Source organism: Sarcophilus harrisii, chromosome 3 (assembly GCF_902635505.1).
Source record: "Sarcophilus harrisii chromosome 3, mSarHar1.11, whole genome shotgun sequence".
In the NCBI taxonomy this organism is placed as follows: domain Eukaryota; kingdom Metazoa; phylum Chordata; class Mammalia; order Dasyuromorphia; family Dasyuridae; genus Sarcophilus; species Sarcophilus harrisii.
Genome location: NC_045428.1, coordinates 4,316,683 through 4,335,006, shown reverse-complemented (window position 1 = coordinate 4,335,006; position 18,324 = coordinate 4,316,683). Strand labels below are relative to the sequence as shown.

Genomic DNA, 18,324 nt, shown 5'->3' with positions numbered 1-18,324 from the left:
CAGACAAGAGTTATTTTTCCCCCTAGCTCTTTCCTTCTCCTAAGATCCTAATTTCTCTCCAGAACATCACCAATCTTTCTGTCTTAAGTCATCTTCAGCTCTCTCCTCTACTTCAGTCCCCCAGCCCAGATGTAATTATTTGCCCTCATTTAATTCAGCTTTGAAATCTCCATTAGGAGGATCATCATCCTTGCTCCTTTATTTCTTTTGGTCTACACCATCACAGTGGTTTCTATTTGTGTCCCTGCCTCCAGTCTCTGCCCTTACCCCATCTTGCTCATAGCTGCAAAGAGTAATTCCTAAAGTATTGGCTTGACAATACCCCTGATGAATGAATTCTAGTGGTCCCCTAAGCCTTCTGGGATCAAATGTAAATTAGTTTGTCTTTTAAGGTAATTTACAACTGGGTTCAGCTTATGTCTCCAGGCTAATGACTTATCACTCACATTTACATATTTCACAATCAAATCAAATTGACCTATTGCCAAAACAGAAAATATTTTCAGTGTCTCACGCTGGGCTATACCTTTGTCTCTTAGAATCACTAGTATCCACGAAACACAGTTCAAACACCTTCTTACATAGGTCTTATTTTTGCTGCCAAGTTCCTAGTGCCTCCTTTTCTCCTAATTTATTATCCAGCTATAAATTTCTCCAACTCGCTATGACCACATAGACTCTTCTAAGGTAGGTATTTCCCCTGATAAAAACATTGCTTCCTGGTCTAATTAAATCTCTCAAGCTTTCCCATTCTATTTTTTTTCTTTCTCAAAATTCAGCCTTTAATTATTGATTGATATTCTGTTTTGGGATTGATGCAGGGACTGACAGACCCCCATAGATACATCCAGCAGTTTAACAATTTGAGAAGGGTTGAAAGGAGAGATTTCAAAAAGAAAAATCAGAAAGTTTTGAACAGGAAGTCTATACAGGAAGTATGGGGTTTTCTTGGCAAAGATATTGGAGTGATTGGCTATTCCTTCACTAATAAGTTTCCATTTTACATATGAAGAACAGGAACATAGGGGTTAAGTGACTTGCCCAGTGTCACGTGAATCAGGCTGGATTTGAATTTAAATCGTCCAGATTCCATGTGCAGTACTACATTCATTGCATCTAACTGTAGCTGGTCTTCTCCGATTACCTTACTATTTATTTTAGGTATTTTTTCTTTCTTTCATATTTTCCTAGATAGACACTAAGGGGCTCAAGGACAGGGACTAACTAGTTCATTGTTGGCTTTCCATCTGACTCCAGGGCAACACTTCATAATTTCTAGGACATAGATAAGAACCTCAAAATAGCATACTGCTTGGATGCCAACTTCATATTCTTATCAGGTGTATAAAATTGGGAAGGAACTGCCATTTCTACATGATCATTGAGGCAGGTGATATAAACTCTCCACTACACCATTTCTGAGGCTATAGAAATTCAGTCCTTCCTGAGCTTTAACTTGCATCTTTTCCATACGAGAGAACCAGTTTCTTCTGCCCTTTGAGAGGGGAAAAGAAAAAGCTAACCAAGAGGTCTTCACACTCTGGACAGCACTTATCTGAAGGCCCCAGGGAGCAGCATCTTTGTCTCCTTTTTGTGGTCAAAAGAATAAAGTTTTGAGCTTCCCTTATAAGCTTAATGTTCAAAACTTTCTGATTTTTCTTATTGAAATCTCCTATGAACCCTTCTCAAATTTTCAAACTGCTGGATGGATCTAGGCTAGGAGTGTCTGTCAGTCCCGGCATCAATCATAAAACAGAATACCAATAATTAAAGGCTGAATTTTGAGAAAGGGGAAAAAATAGAATGGGAGAGTTTGAGAGATTTAATTAGACCAGGAAGCAAATCTTTTATCAGGGGAAATACCTAGCTTAGTCAAAGTCATCTAATATGATCTCTATGTATGCAAATCCCTAATAATGATTAAAAACAATTTCAACTGAAAAGAAAATAGAAACAATTATAAGTAGAATATCTTCTCTAGAGACATCAGGGATTGTCAATCTTGCCTTAGAAATAGCTTAGAGCTAGAATGTTTATTGGATCATCAAGAGAGAATGAGAGAAGAGCAAATGTAAGAGATTTGTCTTGTCTAAACAGAGAGGGATAGGACAGAGAGGAGAGAGAGGTCACAGGTGTCACCCAAAGTGACAATGCTCATAAATGATTGAGGTGGCATTTGAACCCAGGCCTTCCTGAATCCTAGCCTAAGGCTCTCTTCTGGTAATTGGGCAGATTCCTTGGGCATCACTACGAAACTGGAATCGAGAAACATTAGATGTTAATGTTATAATCCAAAGGAAAGGCATTAAAATATTGCGCCACATATAGCAAAGACTAGTTAGCAATCTCTAAAGTTTCATTAATCAGAATTTTTTTCTATATTAAAAAGATAATTGTCTGAACAATGCTGAGACACTGGAACAAAATTCAACCATTTGTCTACAGAATCATGACTCAAAGTGCCACTGATTGGTCATTTGTGCTATGGCCTCCAGCCATTATTCACATATTAAGTGTGCTTTCTTCCAGAGGCTCCTGGATGAGGCATCTGTAAGTAGAGAAAGCACCTTGAGGAAGTAATTAGCCTTCAAATACCCAACTTTGGAAACTCAGGAGCAATCTATCACAGTAAATATTACAAGGAAAAGTGAGTGAGCTTCAAGAGTGGAATTTTTATCCCAAACCATTAAACATCAAATAGGTACCTAATTACCCAGATTAATGTAAGCCCTCCTGGTAAAAAGCAAGAATCCTATTTAGGAACCCTCCTGTGGACCTCGCAAGGCCAACAATTCTAGGCCTGACCTTCAAACTTTGCCTGTGATTTCTAAAAAAAGACACCTTACTTTGTAACTCTCAGCAATCATATTTCACTTCACATCTGAAAATTCTATAAATAAATCATCTTTGTCCATTCTTCTCACTACTATTAATGAGAAACAAAAGGAATATTTGGGGGGGGGGTAAGAATCAGGGTTTATTCCCCAAATACCTGGAGATTCCTTCGCTCTGAAGTAGTTTCCACAATATCTTTCTCCCTTCTTGGGAACTAGCTGCTCTATTTTTAAGATTTAAAAATGGGCCAGAGAGAAACCTCAGAAGAATTAAAAGATATTAACTCGTGTGAGATTTTTTAAGAGACTGTGCTGTGGAAGAGTCATCAGGAAGATAAAGAAAATCTCAGAATACAAAAAGATTCGTGGAATCACTGAATTTGAGATTTGGGGAAATCCCAATGGTCATTTCTGCAATCCCATACACCCACAGAGTCCCCACAGTCACAAATCTGAAAAAGATTTCTTCAGCCTCTGCCCAAAGGTCTCCAAAGATAAAAAACCCATTGCCCTTTTAGGGGATCTCTTCCGTTTGGAGGTAAAGCTCGTTGTTAAAAAAGTTGTCATTTTGTCTTCCCTCTTTCTCTGCTGACATTTATCTCTTTGCAGTTTCTCTTGCCCCATGGGGCCAAATGGAGCAAGTCTAATTCTTCCCTCATATCCTTTCAGATAATTAAAGCAATCCATCACTCACTCTCCCTCATCCCCCTCTACTTCAGTCTTCCCTTCTGAACAAAGTAGTTCCTTCATCCTCAAATGACACGGACTCAAGTTCCTTCACCTACTTGTCTTTCTCTGAGCACTCCTCAATTTATCAGTGTCCTTAAATAGGAAGACCAAGAATGAAATATGGTGCCCCAGATCAGTGCCTCTTGATGAAGGCAGAACACAGCAAGATTCTCACCTCCCAAGTCCTGGAAGCTACTACGAGTCTCCTAATGTAATATAAGTAACTATTGTTACTGTGCCGTGTCAAACATTTGATACATTGTGAAATTTAATTACAGCCGAATACCCAGATTCTTTTTTTCTTAGGACACATGCTTTCTATCCATACTTTCCATATCTTATATTGGAAAAATGGACATTTTAGTGCTCATATACAGAACTTTACATGCATCTCTTTTGAAATCAGTCTTGAATTCAGCCCAAGGCCCTATGCTGTCAAGATCCTTTGGGATCCTGCTCTGTTGAAAAACAATGTGTTCGCTCTTCTCAATTTTGATCCCGTCATAATCAATTTCTGATCTTTGCTTCTATTGCTCTGAGATTCATCCTAATTTAGGAAGCATCAAGGTGCATCACGGTTCAGAAAAGGCCAGAAACTTTTTCTCGCAGAACCCTCTCTATTCATAAAGAGTAATTTCACAGGAGTGGAGGCTGCTTTGCAAATCTTAGTCATTAACCTAGTTTCTTGGGCAGTTGAAGGCTTAGGGCCAGATTCCATATTCAAGGTTATGAAGACTTAAGGACTCTGAGGCCTCCCAATCCCTCCCATACCGAACCAAGGATCCATGCCACAAAATATTCAGCAACTAGTGATGAAGCCTCTGATTGAAACTTCAGTCTAAGAATTGTAGAGGAACTTGGTACCATCACCGACAGGAAGCCTATTCACGTTTTCAATCTCCCTGTTACCAAACCTGGGCCCTGCTCCATCAGTTTCCATGCCACATCCTTCAAAAGTACTTTCCTGATTCCCACTCTACTTAACAGTGTTTCCTACTGGAAATTGTCTTGTTTCAGAAGATACCAAGTCATCCCCTATGTCATGCAAAATTTGATATTACCTTTTTCATGTTGTGACATTCCTAGCTGATTAAACCCAAACTGCCCTCCTAACCATTTTCTCAGCCTTATTTACCTTTCTTCTCTTCTCCCATATTCCAATTCTGTTTTTCTTGTCTGCTTCCACTGTGTATTCTCTGACCCTCTCCCTCATTTCCTATCACAATATTCCTTTATTTTAGATATTTTCTTCTCCTGCTCCATCCTCCAACCTCCGACCTACGATACCTAGCATTGATCATATGTTGCATTCTACTTCCTCCTATAAACACACAGACCACGGTCAAAGAACTTAAGAACTGTCCTTTACTGACATTTCCAGAGCTCTCTTCTGCCATCATCATTCAGCAACCACTCTTCCTAGCAAATTCATGAAAGAGTGAAAGTTGATTAGACAATCAATCAGTTACCCCATCCCCACATAAATTAACAAACTGCTGTCCCCAGGTGTTTTATGTCTAGCCAAAACATCTCCGATGAGCCAATCAATCCTTAAATGATTTAACCTTGTAAGAATATATTTATTTAATTAAATAATTAAAAACATGTCAACTAGGTTTGATAGGAGGCTCATGTGGATTAGTTGAGATGACTTGTTCATGTCCCATGTGACTTTAATAAAATCAACAAGCTAGTTTGAAATCAAACATCTGAGCCTCTGGCAAGTTAGTGTTAAAAGCTTCTAGACAAGGTATTAAAAATGAATGATGGGGCCATATCACCTCAATTGCCATTGACAAGATGAGGAACGCATGAATTTGAGAGGACTGAGAAAGTAGTCCCAAGGCATGTGTTACAGAGATAGCTCGCCCCAGTTAGCTCAATGGGCTCATTATCTCCAAGTTTTCATGTCCTTCCTCTTTGATCTAAAGGAATTCAGTACCTGGATCATTGTCTTCTCTGTGCATTTCCTCTAGGAGACTTGAGCATCTCTTTTGCTATTCCCTCATATACTTTAGCCCTCCATCAAGTTGCTCAATGTCAAGTTCCATGACCTAATTCTCCATTCGTCATCCACAGAGGAACAGTCCTACCTTTACCTTACAATCACTTTCCTTAAACTTTCATAGATTCTGAAATACCCTTATCAAGATATGATTTATTATTCTATCTCTTTCTCATTTCATATTTTTTTTCTATTCTTCATTGTTATCATGACTTCTAATCCCTTCACCCATCTCCACTTTCTCAAATCATTATCCCTGCTTTGATTTTACTTTCCTCTCCCCCATATAAACAGGGAAAATGGTAAAACCTAGAAGAACTGAGGATGTGTTTGAGGAAAGGTATGAGCAGTCCTTTTACTTTTATCCATTGGAAACCCCAAATAGGGTATGAGAGGGTCTAGGGACCAGAGGAAGGTAAAAATAGAAGGGCATGTGCCCTTAGATGATGGTTATTCCAGCCATTAACCATCTGCCCTGTGAGGTCTGACTCCCTGTGGTTTGGAGAAGGCAGTAAAGAAGTCATTTTTGATTATCTAATCTCAACTGCACTCTCACCTTGACAAAGCAATGGTTTTATCTATCCCTAATTGATTCTCTATTTTATGATATTTGGTAGATATTCTAAATCTTCTATCCTTCCCCCAAGCCTCCTATATTGCCCCTTTTCGTTTTCTGTTTCAGGACACGACAAAGTATCATACTTTAGTGGGAAACTGAGACTTTTAACAATAAACTTTCTTTTCTCCCTTCATATTTCAGAAGCCTTGACATCAATCATCCTTCTTTCTCTCTTCTCCAACCTCAGAATATTATAAAGAAGTAGTCTTTCTGTTCACCAAGACCAATCCTGCTTCATGTACTCATACTGGCAATTCATTTGGCTTACTGCTACAATCATCTCTCCTCTCTCTAATCTTAAATCTCTTCTTTTACACTGGATCCGTCCACTCTCCTGCCAAGTATAGCCCATGAGTTCTGTGGGCCACACTTATTTCAAAAGAATTATTCTCACAGAAGCCCTAAGACACTTCATCTTTTTGAAATCTTCGAACTAAAATGGTGTGACATTGAAAGCTGAAGTATGCCCATTTCTCTCATCTTTAAAAAATTATCTTCATGAGACAACTTCTTTTCCCATTATCATCCTCTCTTTGTCTCTTTGTGTGTCTCTTTCTCTCTATCTCTCTCTGTGTGTCTCAGTCTCTGTCTCTCTTCCACTCTGAGGGGAACATTATGGAAAACATGAGAGTTCACCTGAGGACAGTCCTTGCCTATCAAAAGAGACCTTTGCCTACTAGGAAAAAGTAAAGGCATTTTCCCCAATTTAATAATAACAAAGAGGACATAATAGTCTATAAGCTCTACGTTTTCTCTCCCCTTAAACTTCCTCTTTTAGAGTGCACTAAGACATTCACGAGTTTGCCCAGAGTCACAGTCAATGTGGGTCAAAGGAGGTGTTACACAGATTTTACAAATCTGGATTCAGAGGCTGGCACTCTTTGTCTGTCTCCACTGCCACCTCTGGCTTGATTCTGGCTCTGGTTCATTGTCTCTGTTTCTCTCTCTCTCTCTCTCTCTCTCTCTCTCTCTCTCTCTCTCTCTCTCTCTCTCTCTCTCTGTCTCTCTCTCTGTCTCTCTCTGTCCCTTCTACTTCCACAGAAAAATGTCGAGAAATTTTGCCTCAGAAGTTTCTCTCCTTTCACTTTACTTATTTCTCAGCTTTTCCAAATCTGACTTTTGTTCTTATCAGCCAAGTGAAACCTCTTTCTTCTTCATTTTCTTCATTGTGCAGAAGAAGATAATTACCACAGCATCCTCACTGATCTCTATCTGCCTTACAGAAAATGTCATTACATAATGAAATGATGATTTTAAATGCATCACACACTTCTTAAGAAACACAGCTGTAAGCACAGCACAGCCAAGACAGCCATTTTAAAAGCAATCTCTCTCCTTGCTTGAATCTAAGTGTTTTGTGGATGTAGGAAGGAAGAGACAAGATTTCATTCCCTACCTCACACATCCAGTCATTAGCTGGCCCAAGAATATCTTCAGGTCCATTAGAAAAGAAGTAGCAGAGATGGAGATACAGGAGGGCATGTTTTCACCAAGATGATGCCCTTCTCCAAATATGTGTAGGAAATGCGCCGGTGGATAAATACACCCATTCACCATTAGATTTGTCCCTTAATTTCATCCCCCAAAGTTGTAGGACAGATTCTGACAAATCCACTGGAGTCCAAGAGAGGACATGGGGTTTGGGTATCGTGCCAGATCTGAACTGTGGCCTGATGTCTGCGAGCCAGTCCAACCCAACCAAGCCAGTATGAAGAAGCTCCCCTCCAAGAGAGAATTCAGAAGTCGCAGGACCTCCCCAAAACACAAACAAAGGTATGAATGGATCTTGATGTATGTTCAGTCAGGAACTATCCATATATATGGGTATCTCTAGCTCTAGCTCTGTCTATCACACGTACACACATGCATGCATGCATGACATTCACAGACATCTCCACGGGCTTCCTCTCCTTGCAAAAGCCACCTGATATTGCTAATTCTGCAAAAAGGAACTCATGTTTTGGGGTTAAAGATAATGGTTTCTTATTAAAATTTATATCCTTAAAAATCTCTAGTTCTGGCATTCTTAACCTGGGATCTATGAATTTAAAAAAAATACATTTTGATAATTATGTTGCACTAGAATTGCTTTCCTCTGTAATCTCACATATTTTACTTTGTGAAGTTGTTCTGAGAAGGGATTCATGACTCTCTCAAATGGCTACAGGGGCCCGTGATGCAAAAACAAACAAATAACTAAATAAATAAATAAAGTCTAAGATCCCTGCTGTGGACTTGTCCCACTGACCAAGGCTAGGCCACAGTGGAAGGGCCTGTCTCTGACAGGAATGGAGTTTCATTGGAGATTTCTACAACAAACCTAAACTACGTTAGTACTTTTTGGGGAGGCTGTGGGTGAGACACTAGTTCCCATGGGACTCTGTGGCCTCTGAAATTCCATGGTACTGAGGAACTCCACAGTAATCTCCCCCTGCTGTTTTACTCTGAGAGGTGAACGATAGCTCTCAGGAAACCCCTCTCATAGACAGTCTAAAGAGAGGGTTGGAGCTGCAGGCACCTGGAGGACCTAAAAGGTTAGAGACAGGGAAGGCATCCAACATTGCCAGCTCAGAAGGTTTCCAAACTTCTTCCAGTTTCCAAGAATTAGCTCCATCTGGTTTGTCAGTATATCACCGTGTTCCTAGAGCCCAGGCCTGAGGTGGAGTCTCCAAGAGTCACATCTCACCAAAGTCTCTCCCTGACACCTGCTCCCCTGAGTGAAAGCAAACTAAACACTGAACATCACACTCCTAGGTCACACATATTAAAGTCTGGCCACCAGAATCTCACACGTGTGTGTGTGCGTGTGTGTGTGTGTGTGTGTGTGTGATCTCTGCAAAGAAATCCAAAACTCCTTGAGATAAGAAACTAAGTCTCTGATTCTCCTTTATTCAGTGTCCCTTTTCCACATGCATGTGTAAATATGCACACATAGATACACATGCATACATATATACATGCATACATACATACAGTGCAGGGTGCACAGAAGACCTTCAGGACATAAATGGTGAATCAATGAAATGATGTTGTCAGCCCTGGGCAGCAGCTTTCTTCTTGGCCCCAGGAAAAGAAGAATATCCTCAGGATCTTCAGAAAAATGTGTGTATATGGGGTGGGGGGGAATGAGGGTCGACAGAGAATTTGTTCAGTATTATGTCTTCTTTGTTATAATTAAAGTGGGGAAAATGTCTTTGCCCTCTTCTGGAAGGACTTTACTCATGTGAATTCTTCTGATTTCTCCCTATTCTTCCTTGGGGGATGGGGAAAAGGGGAGGAGGTAGGGAGAGGAAAAGGAGGGAAGGGAAAAAGGGAGAAACCAATAAATAAGCTTCGTGTTCTGTGACAGGCTGATCGATTAATCACAATCTTCTGGAAAGGATTGGGCCCCAGGGCCTGTAATGGCTTCCTACCTTCAGAATTCCAGATCATAGTAACTTCCTCCAATGGAGATCAAAACAACCAGTGAAGTTTCATGGTCTTACCCACAGGTCACTCTCTGAGTCCGATTCCTTCCTTCTTAAGGATTCCTTCATTTCTGTGGCCTCCAGAATAAAAGGCTTTACTTTGTACCATTTTCACATAAATCATCCTGTCCTCCTTAGGGCAGTTGGTCAGGCAGCTTGGTCAATCACCAAGCACCTTTATTTGTTGTGAGTACCTCTAGTGCCTAGGATACTGCAGGAAGTGGTAAAGGGTGGCTTGACTTCCTGGATGAGCCCTTCCTCACAAAAAGAAAGGAAAAAATAGCCCTGCCCTCAAGTACTTCCATGTCCCATTCCATACCTGTAACTAAGTAGTTAAAGACAAGATTTACACGGACTAGGATTGGAGCAAACACCAGAGAAGGCCCCAGTGTCCGGAGGAACCACAAAGGGCTTCTTCCAGAAAATGCTGCCTAAGCTGATCTGAAGAAAACAGAGAAACAGATGGGTAAGGCCCAAGGACAAGCCAACACAAAGGCAGAAGGCACTGGAGGGGAGGAAGTGGAATATGGGGAGTCCCAATTGCCATTATCACTCAAACAATAAACTGGGTATTTAGGATACACCTACTGCATGTCCATACTGTATGAGGTGCTGAAGATAGAAAAGCAAAAATGAAATACCCCAAACCTCCAGGGAATACATGTGTGCACGCTCATGTGAGTGTGTGTGTATGTGTGTGTGTGAGTGTGTATGTGGGAGTGTCTGTCTGTATGTGAATATGAGTGTCTGTGTGAGTGTGAGTGTGTGTGTGTGAGTGTGAGTGTGTGAGTGTATGAGTATGAGTGAGTGTGTGTGAGTGTGTGTGTATGTGTGTATGAGTGTGAGTGTGTGAGTGTGAGTATGTGTATGTGTGTGTGTTACAGCAATGTGTCTACACAAAGTGAATTTGGTTCATATTTGAGGGCAGGAGGGCAGCCGCCACTGGAGGCATCAGGAAGGATTCATGTCAAAGCTGGTACTTGAGCAAAGTCTGGAGGGAAATAAGACACAAAACTCAGTTTTCTCCGGGACACTTGGATTCCATGTGGAGGTGTGTTTCTTTTCTTGGATCCATCTTCCCATTTTTACAGAAGATTCTTAAATAAGAATGACACCTTACCTCTAATTGTGGGGCTCTCTATCCCTCGGTGCTTTCAGTTAAGTTTCAGCAAGGGCAATAACCAAACGCAGAGGAGCATCATGGGAGCAGCCGAAGATGTCACGGGCTACACTCACCTCCACATCTGCCCTCCGACATTTCCGAGCCGTGTGACATGGGACCAGCCTCTGAATGTCTCTGTCACTCCGTTTCCCACTTTATAACATCAAAATAATACTTGGGGGGGGGGCCTGTACACGGAGCTAGCATGTGGCCCAAGGGAGATAAGGCAGCCAGAGCTGCCTATATCCTGGACCAGTTTCTACAATCACTGGGAATAGAAGCAAAGCAGTGGGTGCTCTTGTTGGGGATTCCCTGAAAGATAGTTGCACTGAACAGCCAGTTAACATACAGACAGTGAAAGAGAAGCTGATCCGAAGGACAGAGGAGACAGTCGATTTCTCTTTTTCTAAAAAGCTGCCCTAATCATAGCAAAGGTAGACTGGTTTTGAGGCAGGAAGCTCCTCTGCCTTTCCAAGTTGTTAATGAGAAATTTCAAAGCTCCCTTTGACATGAGTCTGCTTATAAAAGGAGTGGATGCTGTACCTGCAATGGTCCTAAAAGGCACCACTATTGCTTTGCCTTGGTCCTTTCCAAATGTTCCCATGCCTCTAGGGAGGTGACAATATGTAGTAATAGAATGAAGATTTTAAGGTCTTTTTCCTTCTTGCTAAAATTTTTTGAAAGTTCTAAAGATTCTCTACCTAATGGAAACCATTAATGAAAACCATCCATCTTGTGATAATCATTTATTCTGTACCTACTGTGTGTGGGACACTTTTTTCAATACTAGGGATACCAGTACTAAGAATGAAGCAACGCTTATCCTTGAGTTTAAATATAAGCAATTTAAAACTAAATATTATTATAAAGAAAAAATGGGGTAGCCTGTATCCTCAGAGCTCTGTCAAATGGCTCCTTTAGAACCTTGACACATCTGAGGATTCACAATGAGATGCTTCCATCTTCAGGAAAACAAACCTTGGGATGCTAAGACACATGCATGTCCTTAATCTCCAGAGGATACTAGGGGATATGATGGAATGATGGGATGGACTTCAAAGCCCAGGTAGTCAGGAAACCCAAAAGGCATAGAAGGATTTTTCTCATTTAAATCTTAGCCCAAACCAGTTTCATGCTTTGTCTCCTCACAGTGTGATAATCATGGGGAGAAAAAGATGGTCAAAATAACTGAGATAAAGAACTTAGCCTTCCTCCTTTTCAGCTCCAGTTCTTTGCTTATACAATTAATTACGGTTTAAAAGAAAACTCTAATTGAACCCATTCTAAAGCTCTGAAACAGACAGTGTTAAACTAAAATAAAACATTTGTTCCTTCTAAAAGCAGTCCTGGATCCTTCTTTCCCACCCTTAACTGACTTTCAAAAAGAAGTCAAATTCCCTCAGGCTTCCTGAGTAGAAAGGGTCCAATCTTGTCTGAAGACAGAGGTCTCCAGATGACTTCAATCTCACGCTTTAGTTCATCTAAATTTGACTCTAAAACTTGACATGACCCCCCTGATATACATAGAAAACTGGTAGCTAATTCCTAGCTCAGCTAAAGCCCAAGGAAATGCACTTTGTCTCTTACACTAGAGCTTCATTTTTCACTCAATAAACCAGATAGAAAGTCCACTCTTTTCACCCAAGATTTCCCCCCACCTTGTGTCCATGGCCCTGCAGCCGGTTAGATCTCAGGCAGGGACAGGGGCAGAGAATAGCTCTGCAGCCCAAATTGTACAGAGACACCAACAGAAGGCTTCCAGGGAGACAGAACGAGCCTGAACTGTACGTAGCCTCCTTTAACTCAAGTCTGGGTGGGAGGCTTTGGAGCAATACCAGGAGGCAGAACTGCATCTTCCCGATGAGTCCTGATGTCACTGCAGTGCCTTTTAAAGTACTAGAGACTCCGGCAAAGGCCAGAACAGATTTCAATGAATCATGAAGAATTGCTGAATATTGATGCACTCCATATTGAGGAAAAAAGGAGAATGACTAGATAAAAACCAAAATAAAATGAAAAAGTGAGAGACCCACAGAGACAGAGAAAAGAAAATTAAGGAGAGAGATAAAGAGAAATAAAGCAAGAGAAAGGGAGACAGATTTGAGAAAGAGAGAGAGAGGGAGGGAGGAAGAGAGAAATAGGAGAGAGAGAGAAAAAGAAAAGAAACAGAGAGAGAAGAGAGGAAGAAAGGCAGAAAGAGGGAGAGGGAGAGTATTAGGGACATAAAGAGAGAAAGAGACACACAGAGACAAAGAGAAACAAAAAAAAGGAAATAGAAGAGAGGAAGAAAGACAGAGGGAGGATAGAGAGACAGAAAGAGAAGAGAGGAAGAAAGACAGAAGAGAGAACAGCGGAAGAAAAACAGAGGGAGGGCATAGATAGAAAGACAGAGACATAAAGACAGCAAAAAGAGAAACAGAGGGGAGAGAGACAGACAGACAGACAGACAGAGACAGACAAGAAGAGAAAGAGAGGAGAGAAAGCCTAAGCTCTGACAGGATGCATTAACCACCTGCCTGGGAGCAGAGGGCACGGCTGATGGGGCTAGCTTTGCCAGTAAGTATCGCCCATCATCTCCCCCCCCTTCCCCACCTTCTCTCTGTGAGCTTCATGGGAGGGCAGGGCAAGGGGCAGACCAGATGATGGCTGAGGTCCCTTTGGGCTTCGGGGATCCACGAATGCAACAATGCCTTAAATCGCTTTTCTCCTCTGCCTGGCTCTCCAGTCTGACCTTGAGGAGTGATCTCGGGAGTGGAAAATCGCCCCGCACACTGCCTTCCGCCTCCTCTGGCCTGAGCCTGAAACCCTCCCTACCTGACACTCCCTTGCCTCCCCGGCTGCCTGGCTTCAGGTCCAGACGTCTGTGTGTCCACTTGACCTTGACTTTTTCATGTTCTTCTCTTTGGCGGAGGGCTCTAATAGCCCTCCTGCCAAAATGGGCTTGTGTGCTCTTTAGCATTTAGACAGGAGTGCACCGGCCTGCAGGGGAGCAGAGCACACGGGCCATACCCAGTAGCAAAAAGGGGAGTTCCGACAAGCCCGTTACATAAGAGAGCTTGAGAATCCCCAGAGAAATTCAGCCTCCTGCAGACTCGGTCCTCCTTCTAGCTCCCGGCCAGTCAGAGGCGGGGACGGCCACACAGCGCCACCTGCTGGTGGCTTCCCGCCCCTGCGGGCGCCCTCCCTCATTAGCTCTCCAGACACGTTCCAGACGGAGAAGGGGGTTTGAAGCAGGCTGGGGAACTTGCCAGCTAGAGACGCCAAGCCTGCATGGCCGGGCTCCGGGTGCCGTGGCTTCCCGGGGCAGCGCGGGCACACTGTCTGCGAGTGACCCTAAAGGTGGAGCCCCTGCAAACGTGAGGCATAAAGGTCCTGCTGCTCTCCGTCTTCCAAGGGTTGGAAGAAGCATTTCCAGCTAGCGAGCGGGTGGGGGCTCAGCCCATTCAGAGGGGTCAAGCTGCCCTGTCTCCCCAGTAATCGGGATCTGCACGAGTTGGGGGGCCCTTGTCCGACCCGTGTTCTCTTCTTGCTTCCAGTACAAGGCAAGCAGCCTGGAAGAAAGGGGCTGCTTTGGGGTGTCGGGACATCCTCAGCACCTGACATAGAACATTCATTTTGTGTTTATAGCATCACTTCTTCCAGTAGAGTCATGGAAAAGCTTCCTTTCTGCTCCCAGACCCAACAGTTCTATGCAATTTATTCACTATTCCTCCAATGAAGGTTGGCTAATATATTGTGGGACTTGTCGGGGCTGCCAGCTTGACAGCTTTGAGGGTTAGAAAGAGGAGAGATTCGGAGAAGTTTAGAGAGTATACAGTTCCTATTTATTTTAAAAGGATCTGGAGAGATGAAATGACTTATCCAGGAGCTGCACAGATAGGGAGTCCTACCAGAGGAGGTCCTGAGAGCCAGTTCAGATAGATCCAAGGAACCTTTCAGACTGGTCAGGAAGCCAGCCATAAATGGAATTTCTCGCTTGGATTGAATCTTAAAATGTCGGGGTTCTGCCACCTTGCACTACTGAACTTTAGCTCCCTGCACATGCCCTTCCCTCCTCTCTCTGCCCACTTCTTTAAATTCCAGCCTAAAGCACACTTAGTAGGGAATCGTCCCTGACCACCTCACAAGGGACAATCTCATTGGATTCAGTTCTCTGAAACAAAACTGCCCTGGAAATTTCTGCAGTGCCCCAAATTCAGAGCATGGATAAGGAGTTTTAGGACATGTGCTGGAAAGGAAGTTTAACAGAATTAAATAGTATGAAAGAAAGCTGCCACCAGAGAACCCCAAATTCTGGTTCTCCCTTCCTCCTATCCCACCAAGGGCCAATCTCTACAGAATTTTCATTTTTTCCTGCTATTTGGGAGCATCTGGGGAATTCTGAGTGATCCTCCAAAACAAAAGTAAATCAGGAATCTGTTCTAAAGTTCAGTAGCATGCCCCTAAAACCTATTCCCCAGTGCCATGAAGAGCGAAGTGCTCTTAAGCAAACTCCTGGTTCTTGTGGGGCTGGATTAGTGGCGCTAGAAGCATCTCTCTGTTCATTCCATTAGTTATTGCAAGTATGTGTAAAGAAAGAGTATGTTTGCAGGAAGCTGAGCTACCTGAAAGTTGAGGATGTTTTAGGTGACGAACTAGAAAAACAACAGGTCTGGTAGCCTTATTAATTCTGCCTCAATTTCCTGAAGTGGTAGACTATCTAAGCCTAGAAAGATATCAGATCCTAACTCATTCAGTCCGACATCCTCTAAGTGACATGTGGTGTGACAGAGGTGGGCATGGGGAGAGAGATTGGTGGAAATGACCCCCAAACATTCAACAGCTCATTCCAGTCAAGAGTTCTGATGTCTCTGCCTTCAAATAACCTAAGTAAATTCACACATTAGCTAATGGAACAAGTCTTTATCAATTACCTCCTAGGTAGGAGGATGATACGGGTAGGAGGATGATACGTACAAGAATTTCCCAAGATGGGTCACCTTTGGCAGGTCATAGTTGAATCAATGGAAATAACAACAAGATCAGTGCTATTATTTCTCTGAATCCATTTGAGCATGACTCCTTACACTTAGCCTTCATGCTTTAGCTGTCTGCCCATCTCAGCCTTGCCCTCGTGCTTAGAAAGTTCTCAATTTGCATCCTGACTCTACTCTTTTTATCTACTTCCTCCTTTGATGAGCTTCTCCTGGCATCTCCATCTTGGGTAAATATCTAAACTGGCCATTCTTCAATCTCCTCCAGACTCTGTTTCTGGCTTTCCAAATTCTATCACTTTTCAGCTCCCTTTTCTGTACTGTCTTTTCCCATTAAAATTTAAGTGTCTCATGAGGGTGAGGAATAAAAACATGGGCTGTGAAGAACAAGGTCTCCTGTCTGTCAGCTACATCCTCCATTAATTTGTGGAAGGAGAAGAACAAAAGATACAAAAAGGACAAAGAAGGCTAGCTGGGTTGTGATCTGTGCTTCCAGAACAATTATCCATATACTATACCAAGTGAAATAAAGACGACTAGAATCACTGATATGATCAGCATGTTTTCTTTTTGTTCAGACAAAAGGATTTAAGGGGATTAAACGAGGCATAAAACTAATCGATAAAAATGAATGCTAATTCATGTCATGAAACAGATACAGAAATGACAAAAATCAATCTGGATCCAAACAGGGAGCATTTTTTATCTGAAGGGGCTCTAGTTCACTTTACTCCTGGGACCACCTAAAATCTTAGGAGAGCCCTAAAAGTGTCAGCAGCATTTCCTTTTTGGGACAGTGACCAGCCAGCTCTGACCTTGCCAGTTTTGATCAGTTTCATGTTACTCAGCCCCATCATGAAGAAGACTTACTTAACTATAAAATGATGACAGAGAATGTGAAGAACATAACAGCAGTGTCTATGACATGGAAAGATGGGATGGCTGGGGAATACAGGTTGACATAGAATCCAATTATAACCACAGAGGTATCATTACCAAACAGCAAGTAGGCTAATGACTTTGCTCAATGAAATCTGGACAAGATCATAATGGCTTATATGTAATCAAGATCACAACCCTACGACAGTCAGGGAAACCAGCCTGAATGGAAGAGAGGTTCAAAATCACATATTCAATCAGTGGCATTTATTTAACAAAGGGAGAAGTGTCTCCTAAAGTGGGTTGCATACAAAAAAAAAAAAAAAAAAAAAAAAGCTTCAGGAAAAGGAGGGTTCTGCAGTGAAATTATTGTTTATCAAATGCCTGAGGTGTGCAGAATGCTGTGCCTCAGGCATTCAAAGATAATTACAGAACTGCTATTCCCTCGGGAAGTTTATTATCTAACTAGAGAATATGACTTGTGTATAACTATACAATGAATAAAAATCAGGACAGAATAAGAATCTGAAGGGAGAAGTTCAAAGCATTATTTGAGAAACATAGAAAATTTTATAATCTAAATAGAAGAGCTAAGAAGAAGTGGCATTTAAATTGTCTTTTTTTAATGGAGTAGCATTTCAATAGGTCAAGATTGGGAGGGTGAAAGGAAGACATTTCAGGGAACAAAAAAGCAACAATAGCTTCAAAATAATTTCAAGAAAACAAACAGAAAATTGTCTAGACAGGAATATTAAAGGATAAGAGACTGTTCATTTTTAAGTATAGCATATGCATTTTAAACAATATGTACATAATATGGTGCCTATTGTTGTATAGCCATTTTATAATTGTGTATGTGTGTTTGGTAAGCAGTTGCAGACTTAGCAAATGGAGAATTTTTCTCAGAATTAGAAAATAAATCATAAGTTTGAATCTTACCTGAGACATACCTAGTATGTATCCCTGGTCAAGTCACTTAAACTCTCTTTAGTGCTTTAGTCTGGAGGAATCAGATATGCAGACCACTAGCCATACAATATCCATCAACACTCTTGAGTGTGGCCTGAACCAGATTAAAATGTAATTGGGAAAGAGATAACAAGATACATAATGACACAATAGAACATAGATATGTTGGGATGTGGTATTCCAAGTCATGATCCTTCAAGTCAAACTTACATATGGCTGATTTAAATGTGAAATACATACAGAAAAGGTTGTTAAAAATAGGAGAGGGGTAAAAAGGTGTGTGTGTGTGTCTGTGTCTGTGTGTGTGTGTGTGTGTGTGAGAGAGAGAGAGAGAGAGAGAGAGAACAAATGTGAGACCTTAACAATATTAGAGTATATGGGAAGTATATGGTTCAGAAAGATAGTAAATAGAGAATGGATATTACCTGAGGTAGAGGATGAGAGCTGAACACAATGTACGCCAATGAGATGGATCTTAATGATATGGAACAGTTGCCATTCATCTTGTCATGGGATCAAAGGATAAGAATCAAGGAATGAACACAAAGTCATCTGGAAGTAGCAACCCTGGCTGCCAAATGTGCACCTTGAGAATGGAAAGGGCCAAGAGATGCAGGGAGCATTAGCAGCAAGGAACCAGTGAATTAAATAGCATGAGGCTTTTGTGCCAAAAGAAAACCTTCAGCA

At 41.8% G+C, this 18,324-nt stretch overlaps 1 protein-coding gene across 2 annotated transcripts in view; it reads right to left on the bottom strand.

Moving 5' to 3' along the window:
- Positions 1–18,324, bottom strand: part of FGF12 (fibroblast growth factor 12) — a 512,340-nt gene that overhangs the window by 258,692 nt on the left and 235,324 nt on the right. The window contains exon 1 of one of the 2 annotated variants that reach the window (XM_031957415.1): positions 13,631–13,934. The exons of the other annotated variant lie outside the window; for it this stretch is intronic. Within the exon in view, the coding sequence (XP_031813275.1) occupies positions 13,631–13,775 (145 nt within the window). The 5' untranslated portion in view covers positions 13,776–13,934. Of the gene's footprint in view, positions 1–13,630; positions 13,935–18,324 lie in introns of those variants that run through there. 2 annotated transcript variants of the gene reach the window in all.